The sequence below is a fragment of the Lonchura striata genome, chromosome 4 (assembly GCF_050655825.1).
Source record: "Lonchura striata isolate lonStrDom1 chromosome 4, ASM5065582v1, whole genome shotgun sequence".
Classification (NCBI taxonomy): Eukaryota; Metazoa; Chordata; class Aves; order Passeriformes; family Estrildidae; genus Lonchura; species Lonchura striata.
Genome location: NC_140706.1, coordinates 14,357,915 through 14,369,937, shown reverse-complemented (window position 1 = coordinate 14,369,937; position 12,023 = coordinate 14,357,915). Strand labels below are relative to the sequence as shown.

The following is a 12,023-nucleotide window of genomic DNA, read 5'->3' as shown; positions in this document are numbered from 1 at the left end:
TATGCATTTATGTAAGCATATCATGGTATTTTAAAGGAATGTGGTGTAAATGCTGTCTATCAATCTATTTATTTAGTTGTATTGTAATTGTGTGTAGGTTTTTTGAGTTCAGGTATAATCAGAGAAATATAACGAGTGAAATCTGGAGGTTGGGTTAAAGTTCCTTTAAAAGTTCATGAAATGAAAATAAAGAAAATAAATTTTTTATTTTTCCCAAAAGAGTAATCTGGTTTTTTTTACCAAGCTGCACTTAAAACTAATATGTGAAACATAAAGATAATAGTTAATAATTAAATGTTTTAGGCAGTATACTGTATTTTATTCTTAAAGGCATTTCAAAAGAGTCTATTATCTTGGTAGTTACTTTTCAGAGAAAAAAATTAAATGCATGAGTTTTTAACAAAATTGTTATTTACTTCAGGCTTTATTTTAGGAAATGTATTTGTTCTTCCCTTTTTTTAATGAAACTTTATTATATAGTGGACATTTAGTAATATGGAAAAACTATACTAGAAACATTAGTTTTAATAGCTTAGTATTTTAGTCCTTCACAAATTAATGTCTGTGGTAACTGGATGATTTTAGGCCTGTTCTTACAAACAAGGCTTTACTGATGTGCAAGGAACAGTAATACGTGTCAAAAACTCCACATTAACCAAAGTAAGCAGTATAAATGGGGTGTAGGAATCCTCTGTTAGGCTAAAAATCTCCAAGAGAAAATCTCCAGAGCCTACAAATTAAAGACCTCCAATATCATTTAAAAATAAAACCTTTTATGTAGTAGGAGAGCATTTTTTCAGCTGATAATCAAATAACACTATTATACAGGCTTACTAGATTTGCAAATTTACAAGTTTTTACAAGTCAGTTGGGTCCCTTCCTCAGGAAATCAGTTGAAGTTTTTTTTTCCTGTATTAACTCAAAGAGTCTGCTTGTCCTTAAATCCTTCTGAATATATTTGCCTTATAATTTGACTACATTGAGTCAACACCCTTATAGAAACCGTAATGCAATAAAAAAAAAGAGAAACTGTTCAATATAGTTTCCAATTACCTTAGGATCAGATTGGAGAAACTGGAATGTACACAATAAAACCTGCACAAGACTTGAGTTCTGTGAGATTTTGGAAGCAACAGGGCTTTTCAGCATAAAATACCATTTGAAAGCTTTACTCTGCTTCCAATGGTTGTAAAATGATAAAAATGAAAATTTGTGTGTGTCCTGAAAGGTGCATTTTACTTTTTGAAATTTATTGAACCACACCTTTGTGGAATTTAAAGCCTTGTATGTGAGTAACTAAGCATCATTGCTTTTCCTCTGTCAATTTTTTTTATTATAGTGAGTGTTTTTGCATTGCCATGTTCTGCAATAAAATTCTTTATAACTTTTTTTGCATTTTTACTTTGCAAAAATATGTCGATTCAGATATGCTTGGTGAATTTATTTTGTAATTCAGGTTACACTGGAATTCCCAATATACATCTTGGTTGCAAGCAGAGTATGGAATATTAGTTCTGTCTTGTTTTAGTATGTAGCTCACAGCAGAGTTATTACAAAGTATATGACTGTATCTAGAAATAAATTTGTACTTCGAGATATACATTTGTTGTATTTGGCCATAAAATTTTAATTGTAGTTTCATTTTAGTTTTGCAAATAAAATTAGTCTGATATAATTCATTGCTTTTATTTTAGCAAATGATTATATAGAGAAAGAAACTTGCATTTGCATATACCTGTAAAGGAAGGTATTATATCTGATATGTTTTCAATGAATAATTTCTAAGGTGAGTAACTAAATGGGCTCCAATGTAATAATTTTTCATTTCTTCAACTTATTTTTAGTTGACTTGGAGCATATTCGCACAGTGAAAGCCGACAAGCACCAGCGATTTTGTCAGGAAAACAACTTCAGTAGCCATTTTGTGTCAGCCAAGACAGGAGATTCTGTAAGTAAGAGAAAACTTCAAACTTGTAGATGTCTGTTGTTTTTTTTTTTTGAGATGCAGCAGTTTTATTATACTTTACATAACCAACTGATGAGAACTGAGTGCTGCAGGCCCTTTTTCGATCCCTTAGTTACATGAAAAGTAGATGTTTATATTAATTAGTCTGTATTATTCTTATTAAATTGCAGTGGTTTCTCATCTGATTTTCAGTTTGAGATGCAGATTTTGATGGAAAAGGTCTGGCTTATACATCAGCATGAAAACTGCTAAAATCTCTGTTTGCTGTTAGTCTGTAGTTAAGTATATTTCTTCATTCCAGGTGGAGTCCCATCTATAGACAATCAATATAGAATTTTCCAACAACTGGTAAATAATGTGACAAGACCCTGGTGCAATAAAAGATTTTAATATGAGTCCTGAGCCATGAGAGACATTCCCTTAGCAGCTCCATTTAAATTTGAACATTCTGGCATTTGTACTAGATGCTTTGCAGAGTACATTTTTGAACAATCTTTTGACTCTGAGCTAACTGGGTTATTTGTTTTAGTTGGAAGCATATGAAAGAAAACTTTCAGATGACATTATCAGTCAAATTAAATCATACTGTATTGTTTTGCTTGATTTCTGTCTCATGCCTAATGAGTTTGTCATTCCCATAAAACAATCTTGTATTTGTCTCCTTAATATTACTGTTGACAAGAAAGTTTACTTTATTTTAATATTTTTGAATAGTAAGACCATGGTCAAGTACATGGAGGTATAGTCCACAAATGGATTAAGGTCTTTGATGAATCTTGTGCAGTGAACTGCCTAATTTTGTAAGATAATAGTTTTTTGATAAAGTGTTAACAATACTACTGTTACAAATGCAGTGAGTCCTGATTCTCTTTATAGTTTGTGTTAAATCTTTCGCATATTTTTTTGTTTTAAGTGTGAAAATACAGGCTTTTAATGCTAGAAACAGAAGAAAAAAGCATACTGCTACACTTAATAAAATATGCATCTGATAAAATGTATTCTTCTCTCAAGGCGACCATCAAAATCAGTTCATTTTTATAATTGATAAATTTATAATTGCTAATTATGACAGACTCTTTATTTCAGCTTTTTTATTAAGTCATTATTACATCAGCATTCCACTAGATACACTGATGTACTTTTCACAGCTTACTGTTTAAAAACAAAAGTAAATCTGACCATGCCTAGAAAACATTAACAGGAAATCTCTGCCTAAATATCTACTAACAAAAGAAGTAGTTTCAACAGTTCTTTTTTAGATTCAAGAGAAATTTGAATTATCCCTTTCACTGCTGCTGCACACTGATCTTTCAGAAGATGGAGTGTTTATCCTAGACAGTGATTTAAGAAGAGGCAGCCATTGCTACTGTGAATATAGACTAGAGGAGTCTTACTCAATTAAATGATTTGTTTTGTTTACATCAGATCTTTTCAACAGACTTGTTTGACAAAGATGATTTTAGAAAATTCTGAAAGTCATCTCAAGGGCAGGAATATGTCATGGAAGATTTATTATTACTAACTGTGTTACTGTCCACCAAATCACATAGCTGAAGCATTGCACTTGTGCTTGATGTTTTTTTGCACAGAGTGTCCTCAGGGCAGGTGATGTAGCTCAGAGCACCTGAGAGCTTGGTGTGGGTTAACCTCAATCTCTGAGCCTCAGAATCTCTGTTCAGTGTGCCCATCCTTGTTGTAGATGTTGGTAGAACAGGCCAGTACTACACCAAGGAGTTTAGACAAAGAGCAATTTTTTTAGAAGTGACCACACGTCATTGGTTGTGCCACTAATTTATTTCTGGTTTCCATCTTGGGTGTTAGAAGAGATTGTGCAAATAGTATTTTTCTTAATTTTCACTGACAATGATGGTGAGCATGTCCGTAGGTAATTTTTTTTTTTTTGTGGGTGACAGCTGCATGATGCAAACCAATGTTTGTTAGGTATTTAGATGGTGAGCTCAGATGTTTGTTAACACCCCTGCAGATAAAATGTAACTTGTAGTGTTCATCAGCAGTGCACACTTATTCATATTTTATAGCACCGAGAGTAGTATTTGAGAGGTGGGTTGTGTAAAAGCTTGTTTAAACTTAGGTCTCTGGAGGCAAAGTAGAAGTGCTGCTTAACAATCCAGCATACTGTTCATTCCTTGTACCATTGTTGAGTTATTTTCTCAAATTTTTAAACAAAATTGAAAGTACCAGATGAGGTTTTTTTCAGATTTGTTTTGCACAGGTCATAATTTTATATATCATTGTTTACTGTTCAGGAATGGTTTGATATATTTGAAAGAACCTCAAGGATGTCTGTTTTTAATCATTGAAATGAAATTTATTTTTTTTCCATAGGTCTTCCTGTGTTTTCAGAGAATTGCTGCTGACATACTCGGCATCAAATTAAACAAAGCGGAATTGGAACAATCACAGGTGATTTTCCACAAAGACATGGATTTTTTTAGTATTTTATTTAGTATTAAAAGTGATCTTGTTGTGGATTTGTTCTTTAAATAAATCTTCATCTATTGTTCTGAAGGTAATTATTCAATTTCACAACAGCTTTCTGAAATATAATAATTCCTTACTTATCCACCATGATCAACTCTCTGAAACAAGAAAAAAACATGTTCAAAAATGAAGAAAAAAATTTGGTTCTAAGGATGTTTTTTTTAAAATAGCACTTCAGATTAGTTTAGAAATTAAATACATATCCATATGCAGGTAGCATGGAAGATATTCATTATATTATATGCATGGGTTTAAACTGAAAAATTTTTCTGCAGCCCAGTTTTGGAAACCTATGAAAGAAAAATTATACTGCTGAGGCAACCGTGTGTAATGACATTTGAGATTATAATTATTTAAATTTACTTAGTGAACCAAAATGTTGCTATTCTAGTGGTGTAATATCCTGAATCTGCTTTTCAATAGCAGTGTTAAACAAGTACCACAAAATAAGTCAATAAGTTTATTTAAAATAAATGGCAAAGCATTTCTTACGTACAGCTTGGTCTCCTTCTTTTTGAAATAGACAATAAATATGTAATTTCTGAAAGTGCTTTGCCACAGCAGTGTTTGCAATCTGTGTTGAAGTGGTTAACTAGAAAACTGTATTGCAAACAGTAAAATTGTAAAATAAACTTACAGAGCATACTTAACAAGCAGATTAGTTTTAAAAAGCTGTAATTTATAGGCAGAGAAATACTAAGTGTGTCTTTTAAATGTTCTTTTACTATTAAAGTACCATCCATCTATTACTTTAAGCTTTGTGATTATTTATCTCTAAATAATTGAGCACATAGAGCTCTTAAATTTTTTTTTGGTTGTTTATCTAGCACTGGAATATCAGTCCTTGACCTCTCTGTGCTGTAAGTGGTGTTCTTTAACTCAGGTGTAAGGTTGTAGAAAGGTGTGCAAATACCTTAAATTTAAAGGAGACTAATGATAGGGTTATACATAAAACTGGATCATTCTAAAGGAAGGGTCTGGTTTTAGGTTGTTTTTAAAGTAGGAAGCTCCATATAGCCCCAGTTCAAGAGCACATAATTATGTCAAACTGGTATCAGATTTAAGTAGGCTTCCTTCTACTTTAGTATTGTAATTAGCCTTTAATTTTATTGAGTAGATCAAACAAATAGGCAGTATACGGGTCAGACAAACTTGATATTACACAAGTTGTATTAGCAATAGCCTGAAATATTTAATTTGCATAAATTAAATACTGTGGCATATATTATTATTGATGTGAATCCAGGCTCTAATTATCAAATAAAAAAGGTAAAAAAATATCTCTGAAGAACCACCACCACCGACAAAAAAACAAAAGAAACAAAGCCAGGAAATTAATTTGGACAGAAGAGAAACTTCACTGTTGCCTTTCAGGTACGGCAGAAGTCACTACGTGGTGCAACAGTATGTGTGTAGCTAAAGAGTGTGAGATGCTTAATTTGCAAACTTCTGTTAGTGGAGCATAATTTCAATCTACTCCAAACAAACAATAGCACTTTGTTATCAGCAAAACCTTTGATCCTTTTGAGAGGGTTATTTTGAAGAGATGGTAAGAGTTTCCCCAGTGAGAATTGTATTGGAATGTCTGTTAGGCTCATTGTTGTATGGAACCAAATTCCCCCGTTACTTCATAAAAATAGAAAAGGGAAAGTCTCTACATAATCTGGAGAGCAAAAACTTGAACTTTCATATCCTTGGGAAGATAAATTCCCTTTAGATAAATTAATTTGTCTGCTGTAGAAAAGCCAAACTGAAGTGATGTGTAGATGCTGTTTGCCAAAAGCATGCAGCTGGTCTCTTGGCTGGAAGGAGGTGGTGTTAGAGGACAATGCCATAATTAGATTTCTGTTTTACCATTGACTCTTGTATGACAGATGCAGGTCCCTTCAGTGTGGTGGTGGTGGGAGTTTTTCCCTCTTCTGTCTCTGAAATGGGCATGTGTCTTGCTTAATTTGTGGGACAATTATATGATGTGTGTTTCTTAGTTTTTAGGCATTGAATAGCTACTGGGCTGTAAAATTCAGTGTATAGACAGATGCTGGATAAATGGCATAAAGAATCTAATAAATACAAGACAATAGTAAATGTATCCATAAAGTATACAAGTGCTGACTTGGATTTAATATTTAAATAAGGATTTTGGTTTTTACAAATGTTCACTATTTACACACTGGATTATATATTTGAATTTTTGTATTTTGTGTAATGTGAGATTTCCTTATTTTGAAAACTGAGATGGTTCTTGCTTGAATCTGATTGTCAGAGAACATCAGATATGTTCATTCAATATAGGCAGTAGCAAAATATAAGATTAAATACTGAATTTGTGTAAAATGCCAACAGTCAAATGCTATATGTTTTTTTTTTATTGTCTAGTATTGAGAATATGCTTTAAAATTATTTCTAGCACTTGGTTTTGTGGCTGAAGATCTTATTTCTTGTGTTTAGAGTCACTTATGATTGTTATAGTCTGAGAAGGTCTTAAATGCAACTCATAGGTGGAAACAAATAAGTAATAGGAGTCCCAAACACAGTTTTGTAACTTGTATGAGCATGTGGGGTTTGGCTCATGACTTTTGAGCTTCAATGACTAGCAGAACTGCAGATGCTCTTCTGAAAAGTATATGAGATTCTTGGTCACCTTCAAATTAGCAGCACGACTTCTGTTAATTAACTACAAGAACAAGTCTTAGAAATTGAATTATATTTACTCTGCATTGTTTCAGAAAACAGCTGTAGCAGTTTAAGATATTAATGCAGCCCAATCTATTTGCTGCTGCCCTTTTGTTGGAATGTATTGCTCCCACATCAGAATCAGAAAATGGAAGGTGATCATGTGCTTTGGCCACATCAGGGTGAAGTTGAGCAGCTTAGCTTAAACTGCTGCTGAAAGTTGTTTTAAGGACAAGCTGCCAGACTGTGCTGAAGTGGATGAGGTGCAAGTACATGTTACATTCCACCAACTCTCCTTTGGCAGCAATGATCTCCAGCAGAGGAATAGGACAGACATTTGGGGGTGGTAAGTTTTTAAACTATCTCAGCTAGAGCTACTAAACCTTGTCTGTTAACATGCTGAGATGACTGTTAATCAAAACTTTATTTGGACAAAACTGTGGTGAAACAAAGAACTAGATTACTCTTCATGCTTGACTGGAAAGTAGAACATGTTTTTTGAAATAGAACAGTTCCAAAATAAGAAAATTGCAGATTCTGACTTATTTTCAGTCCTCAAAATACTTTCCCTTTTAAATTGCAATGGTCTGATGAAATGTGAGGAAATAACTCCTTTATTAATCAAATATTTTTCTTTCTGTATTTTTTACTTTCAACTGTAGTGTAAAAACTGCATGGGGTACAGCTTTGTTCCTTGGCATTGGCAAGAGCTAGCATTTTTGTGAGTGATGTGTAGTTTTCTCTCTAACTAAATACCAGCTCAGCAGACCGGTGTGTGTGTGCCAGCTTTGTACCATAAAGTGTTTGGCAGATAAGTCAGATGTGGAATACAGAGCACCTGGACCAAGAAAGGTTATTTCTCATTATTGACAGTGATTTCAACCATGGCAATGATACACTTGATGTAGAATCCGATGCAAAGAAGCCCAGGTTTTTAATTACCAAAAAATTAATAAAAGAAATGTTGCAATGATATTTTAAACTCTTATTTGGATGAAATTCCATTAGATAATCCAAGTCATTTATGATCATCAGGTTTTTGCTACAGTGTACCTAAGCATAGGTCACTACCCTGCCTGTGTTTACAGGATGGGATTTGGACCAATGTTTGAGGAACAATTAATTGCCTACTGATTGCAGGACCTTTTTTTTTTGGGTTTTGTTTCGCCCCTCAGCTCTAGTCAAAAGATTGGTATGAAGAAACTAGGTCCTGTGAGGTCAGATAATGCTGTTTAATGCTAAAACTCCTACTACTGCCCTACATGGGATTTGGCAGCCTTTCTCTTGATAACATCAAGCCAGGAGTCCAGTAAATCATGAGTGTTGTCCACTAGATAAGATAATATGAATGTGATGAATTAAGCTCAAGAAGAGTACTTCAGCAGATAATAAATCCAGGTCCTTTGCCAGCCTGTTCAATTATTGTTGCTTGTTTGACATACAGGTTTTATTTACAGAGTTAATCTTTAATGTATACTGTTTATATATTCCTAATCCAGTTTATATATTGTTTCCTTTAAAATAATATAATTTAAGTATTTATTAATTAATTTTAACCTTGAAAATATATTGTAGGAATGTTGAAGTATTTAAGAAAAAATATTAAACTGGTTTAGGGTGTCTTTCATAGCAGACTTACCTCCTTTGCTGCTTCATCTGTTAATGTTGAATGAAATTGTCCCATGAATTTTACTTCCTTTTACATGAAGCCTGTATTGACCCTGTATTAATAATGACAACTCTGTATCCATTACCTGTATTAATAATAAGAAAACAGTTTTGTTTGTCTTTAAGGGGAATAATGAGAACCTTTTATTTTTAAATGAAACAAAGAAAAATCAAAACTTAGAGCATTTTGATACGAGGTTGTTAATTTGGTCACTGCTTTTGGATTATATATTTAGGTGTAATGTAATAGTTATGTGATGGAAAAGATGCATGTGTACAGCTAATGCACTTGCTATGAGCTGATAATGTAGTATTTAAGTATCTTTGACCTACAGGAGGAATAGGCCACTGTCATCTTTTCTTCCACTGCATTTCCTGCTTTTTTATTCTGTCCCTTCTCTAGCCTTAATACACTTTTGCTGGTTGCATGTATGAGCCTTTCATTTTGGTGCTTGGAGAGGGCATGTTCTGGAAAAAGCTTGAGAAGCAGCCCTGGTGCTGAGTGCTGCTTCCAGCCAGACATGTTGCTGTTATATCTGCCTAAGGCCTGAAAATGCACTTTCATTTTGCTTCTGCATAATCTTATGTTATCCATTCATTCTTTTCAACTACTGATTAATCTCTTCATTGTTTTCCTTCTCTTTTCTTTTTACATTCTTCTCCTTGCCCTCTATCCATCATGTTGATACATGGTTAACAGAATGTTGTCAGGGCAGAACTAGTGAAATATCCCGAAGAAGATCACCAACATCACACTTCCAACTGCCAGAGCAAAGTCTGCTCAATGCAGTAGTTCAGGTATTGATGGAAAACTTGGTTTGTTCCTTTTTTATAAGCTGCATTGCTTTTACATGAAGTAACAACTGTTAAAGTAAGTTCTTTTGGAAGATTGTGTTTTATATGTGTAAGTACATGTAATATTCAACATATTATTTTGGAACTTTGTGTACAATTAATTACAAAGTGTCTCTAATAATCAGATAGTTTTTAGAAACTTTTAAATTCTTCATGTTACTGTATTCAGTGATGTATATTCAAAATATTACATAGCTGTCTCAGATGGAAATGGATGCAAAATTATACATTTATGTCTCCTTATGTAGGAGAGAGCATCAGTTTTATCAAATGCTTTGTATGGAATGTTTAAGATTTGTTAGATCTGTATTAGAGAATAAATATAGTATGCAGAGCTTCTTTTTATGTTAATGTAATCTTTAGCCAGTATGCCTATCAAAGCTTTTTTAAAATATGGCTGTATTTAAAATTTGCTTTGAATTCAGTCCATATTTGCTGATGAAATGCTTGGAGTAAAGGCAAAAAGACTTAGGTACAATTTCCAATTACAATTTAGGCAATTATTATTAAAGAATGAATGGCACAACTTTTGCAAATAAATTCTGTTTTATTACTCTTACACAAAAAAAAATTAATGGAAGTAAAACTGTATTCTCTGCTTTAGCAAGAAAGTTCTACTCCTTTTGTAGTGTTGTGATAACCTACCAAAGCACTTACTTCTGCTTAACATGAATAAACCTAGAATTATCATGAAAATTATAAGGTTTCCTGTAAGGTAGTGAAAAAAATACTGGTTTGTTTGTTATTTTCCCCTTTGTATTTCATAAAAATCCCATTGAATGCTTTGCCAGTATGCAGTTTGTGTTTTCTGATTGTTACTGTGTTTTCTTTCATGACAGAGAGTGGTGAAAGCAGATATTGTCAACTACAGTCAGGAGCCTGTGACCAGAACCATTAATCCTTCCAGAAGCTCAATGTGTGCAGTTCAGTGACCACGCTGTTCTTCTCTGGCCTGATACCTTTGCAGTCCTCCTGCCTTGACACAGGCTCTGGGATACCAGGAACTTCGTTTTAACAGGGACCAGCACAACAATGCCATTAGAGGTTTCAGAAACACATTGTCCATTAAGAAGCAACAGACAGTTTTTTGACTGGCTCAAAATCAAACATGAGACCACACACTTGAAAAAATTCAGTCTATATTCTTTAAAATTATATTTAAAAGAAACTATGTTTAGATTTCCTCCTCTCTATTTGACTGATACCAGAATAAAAATGGATGAGGAAGCCCTGCATTCAAAATGCTTCTAAAGACATCACCATGGAAGGGTATTTTGCCAATGCATTTTTATTTTTTTTTCTCCAGTTATTTGAACTAACACTCAGCAAAATGTTACTTGGAAAAAGCTGTTGTTGTAATAATTTTAAATACATATATTTTATCTAGGGATAATTTTGAAAATGTTCCATTAATATATATACACTTAGCACAAAATGTAACTTGTATCCAGTGAGAAACAGTGCTTGAAATAAAGCTGTTATTATAAAAATAGTTACTTCTCTGAAGTCTCAAATTGTCTTCATGGATGCTCTGAAAAATGCTAGTGGTTTTGGGTATTTTTATTACCACATCAGCATTACTTCTTGCACTAATAGATAGGCTTATATGTCTTTATGAATATGGATGAATCTCAGTCAACAGTTTGGTCTGTAAATGGTGAGTGATATATTCAACATGTATTAGAAACTGTTGATAGATCAATTAGCATCAGTCACTTTAAATAACTTAACAGAATGACTTTTGGCCTGGTACTCTTTTCTTTCAAATTTAGAATAAGTGACAAATAAAAAGCTGTGTGTTCTGTGATCTTCACACTTCTCCCCTGTTGCTTTTCTAGCAGTGCACACAGTTCTCTGCTGGCACATCTGAACAGAAAGATAAGGAGAGAAAAAAATTAAACCATCTAAATTCCCAAAATAGAAATATTTTCCTGTTTAAACTCTAGAATGTGCTTTCTAATATCTGCAAGGAAACATTTGGAGATTCAAAAAGTAATGAGGCTATGAAGGGGGCATGTATATCACAAGTGAAAATTATGAGGTTCTTATGAGTGAGAAAAATGAGAGAAAATTAGGAATGAGAGAAATGAGAGAAAATTAGGAATGAGAGAATATATGAGAAAATTATGAGTGAATGTTGCTTTTAAGCTGTTCAAGCAAGTGCTTATTAGTTGGAACAATTAAAAAATTAGTAGTTTAACAAAATAAACTATTTTAACCATGTTAGAAAAAGATTGCAGATGGCAAAAAAATCTTGTTTATTACCTTAACACATAATTATATAACTCTGTGATATGACTTAGTGTGTATTGTTTAGCATTCAGATGTGGGAAATTCTAAGAAGCTGAGATACTGAGAA

At 33.1% G+C, this 12,023-nt stretch overlaps 1 protein-coding gene across 3 annotated transcripts in view; it reads left to right on the top strand.

Moving 5' to 3' along the window:
- The window catches only part of RAB28 (RAB28, member RAS oncogene family), a 62,687-nt gene extending 51,531 nt beyond the window's left edge, over positions 1 to 11,156 (top strand). Inside the window, exons 5-8 of one of the 3 annotated variants that reach the window (XR_014954720.1) lie at positions 1,845 to 1,948; positions 4,313 to 4,390; positions 7,323 to 7,487; positions 10,504 to 11,156. Coding sequence is in view for 2 of the 3 variants with exons in the window: in XM_021554453.4 (XP_021410128.2) it covers positions 1,845 to 1,948; positions 4,313 to 4,390; positions 9,510 to 9,602 (275 nt within the window). In the remaining variant the exon portion in view is untranslated. Of the gene's footprint in view, positions 1 to 1,844; positions 1,949 to 4,312; positions 4,391 to 7,322; positions 7,488 to 9,509; positions 9,608 to 10,503 lie in introns of all 3 variants that reach the window. The other 2 variants (XM_021554453.4, XM_021554454.4) reach the window with 2 other exon arrangements.
- The last annotated feature ends 867 nt before the right edge of the window (positions 11,157 to 12,023 follow it).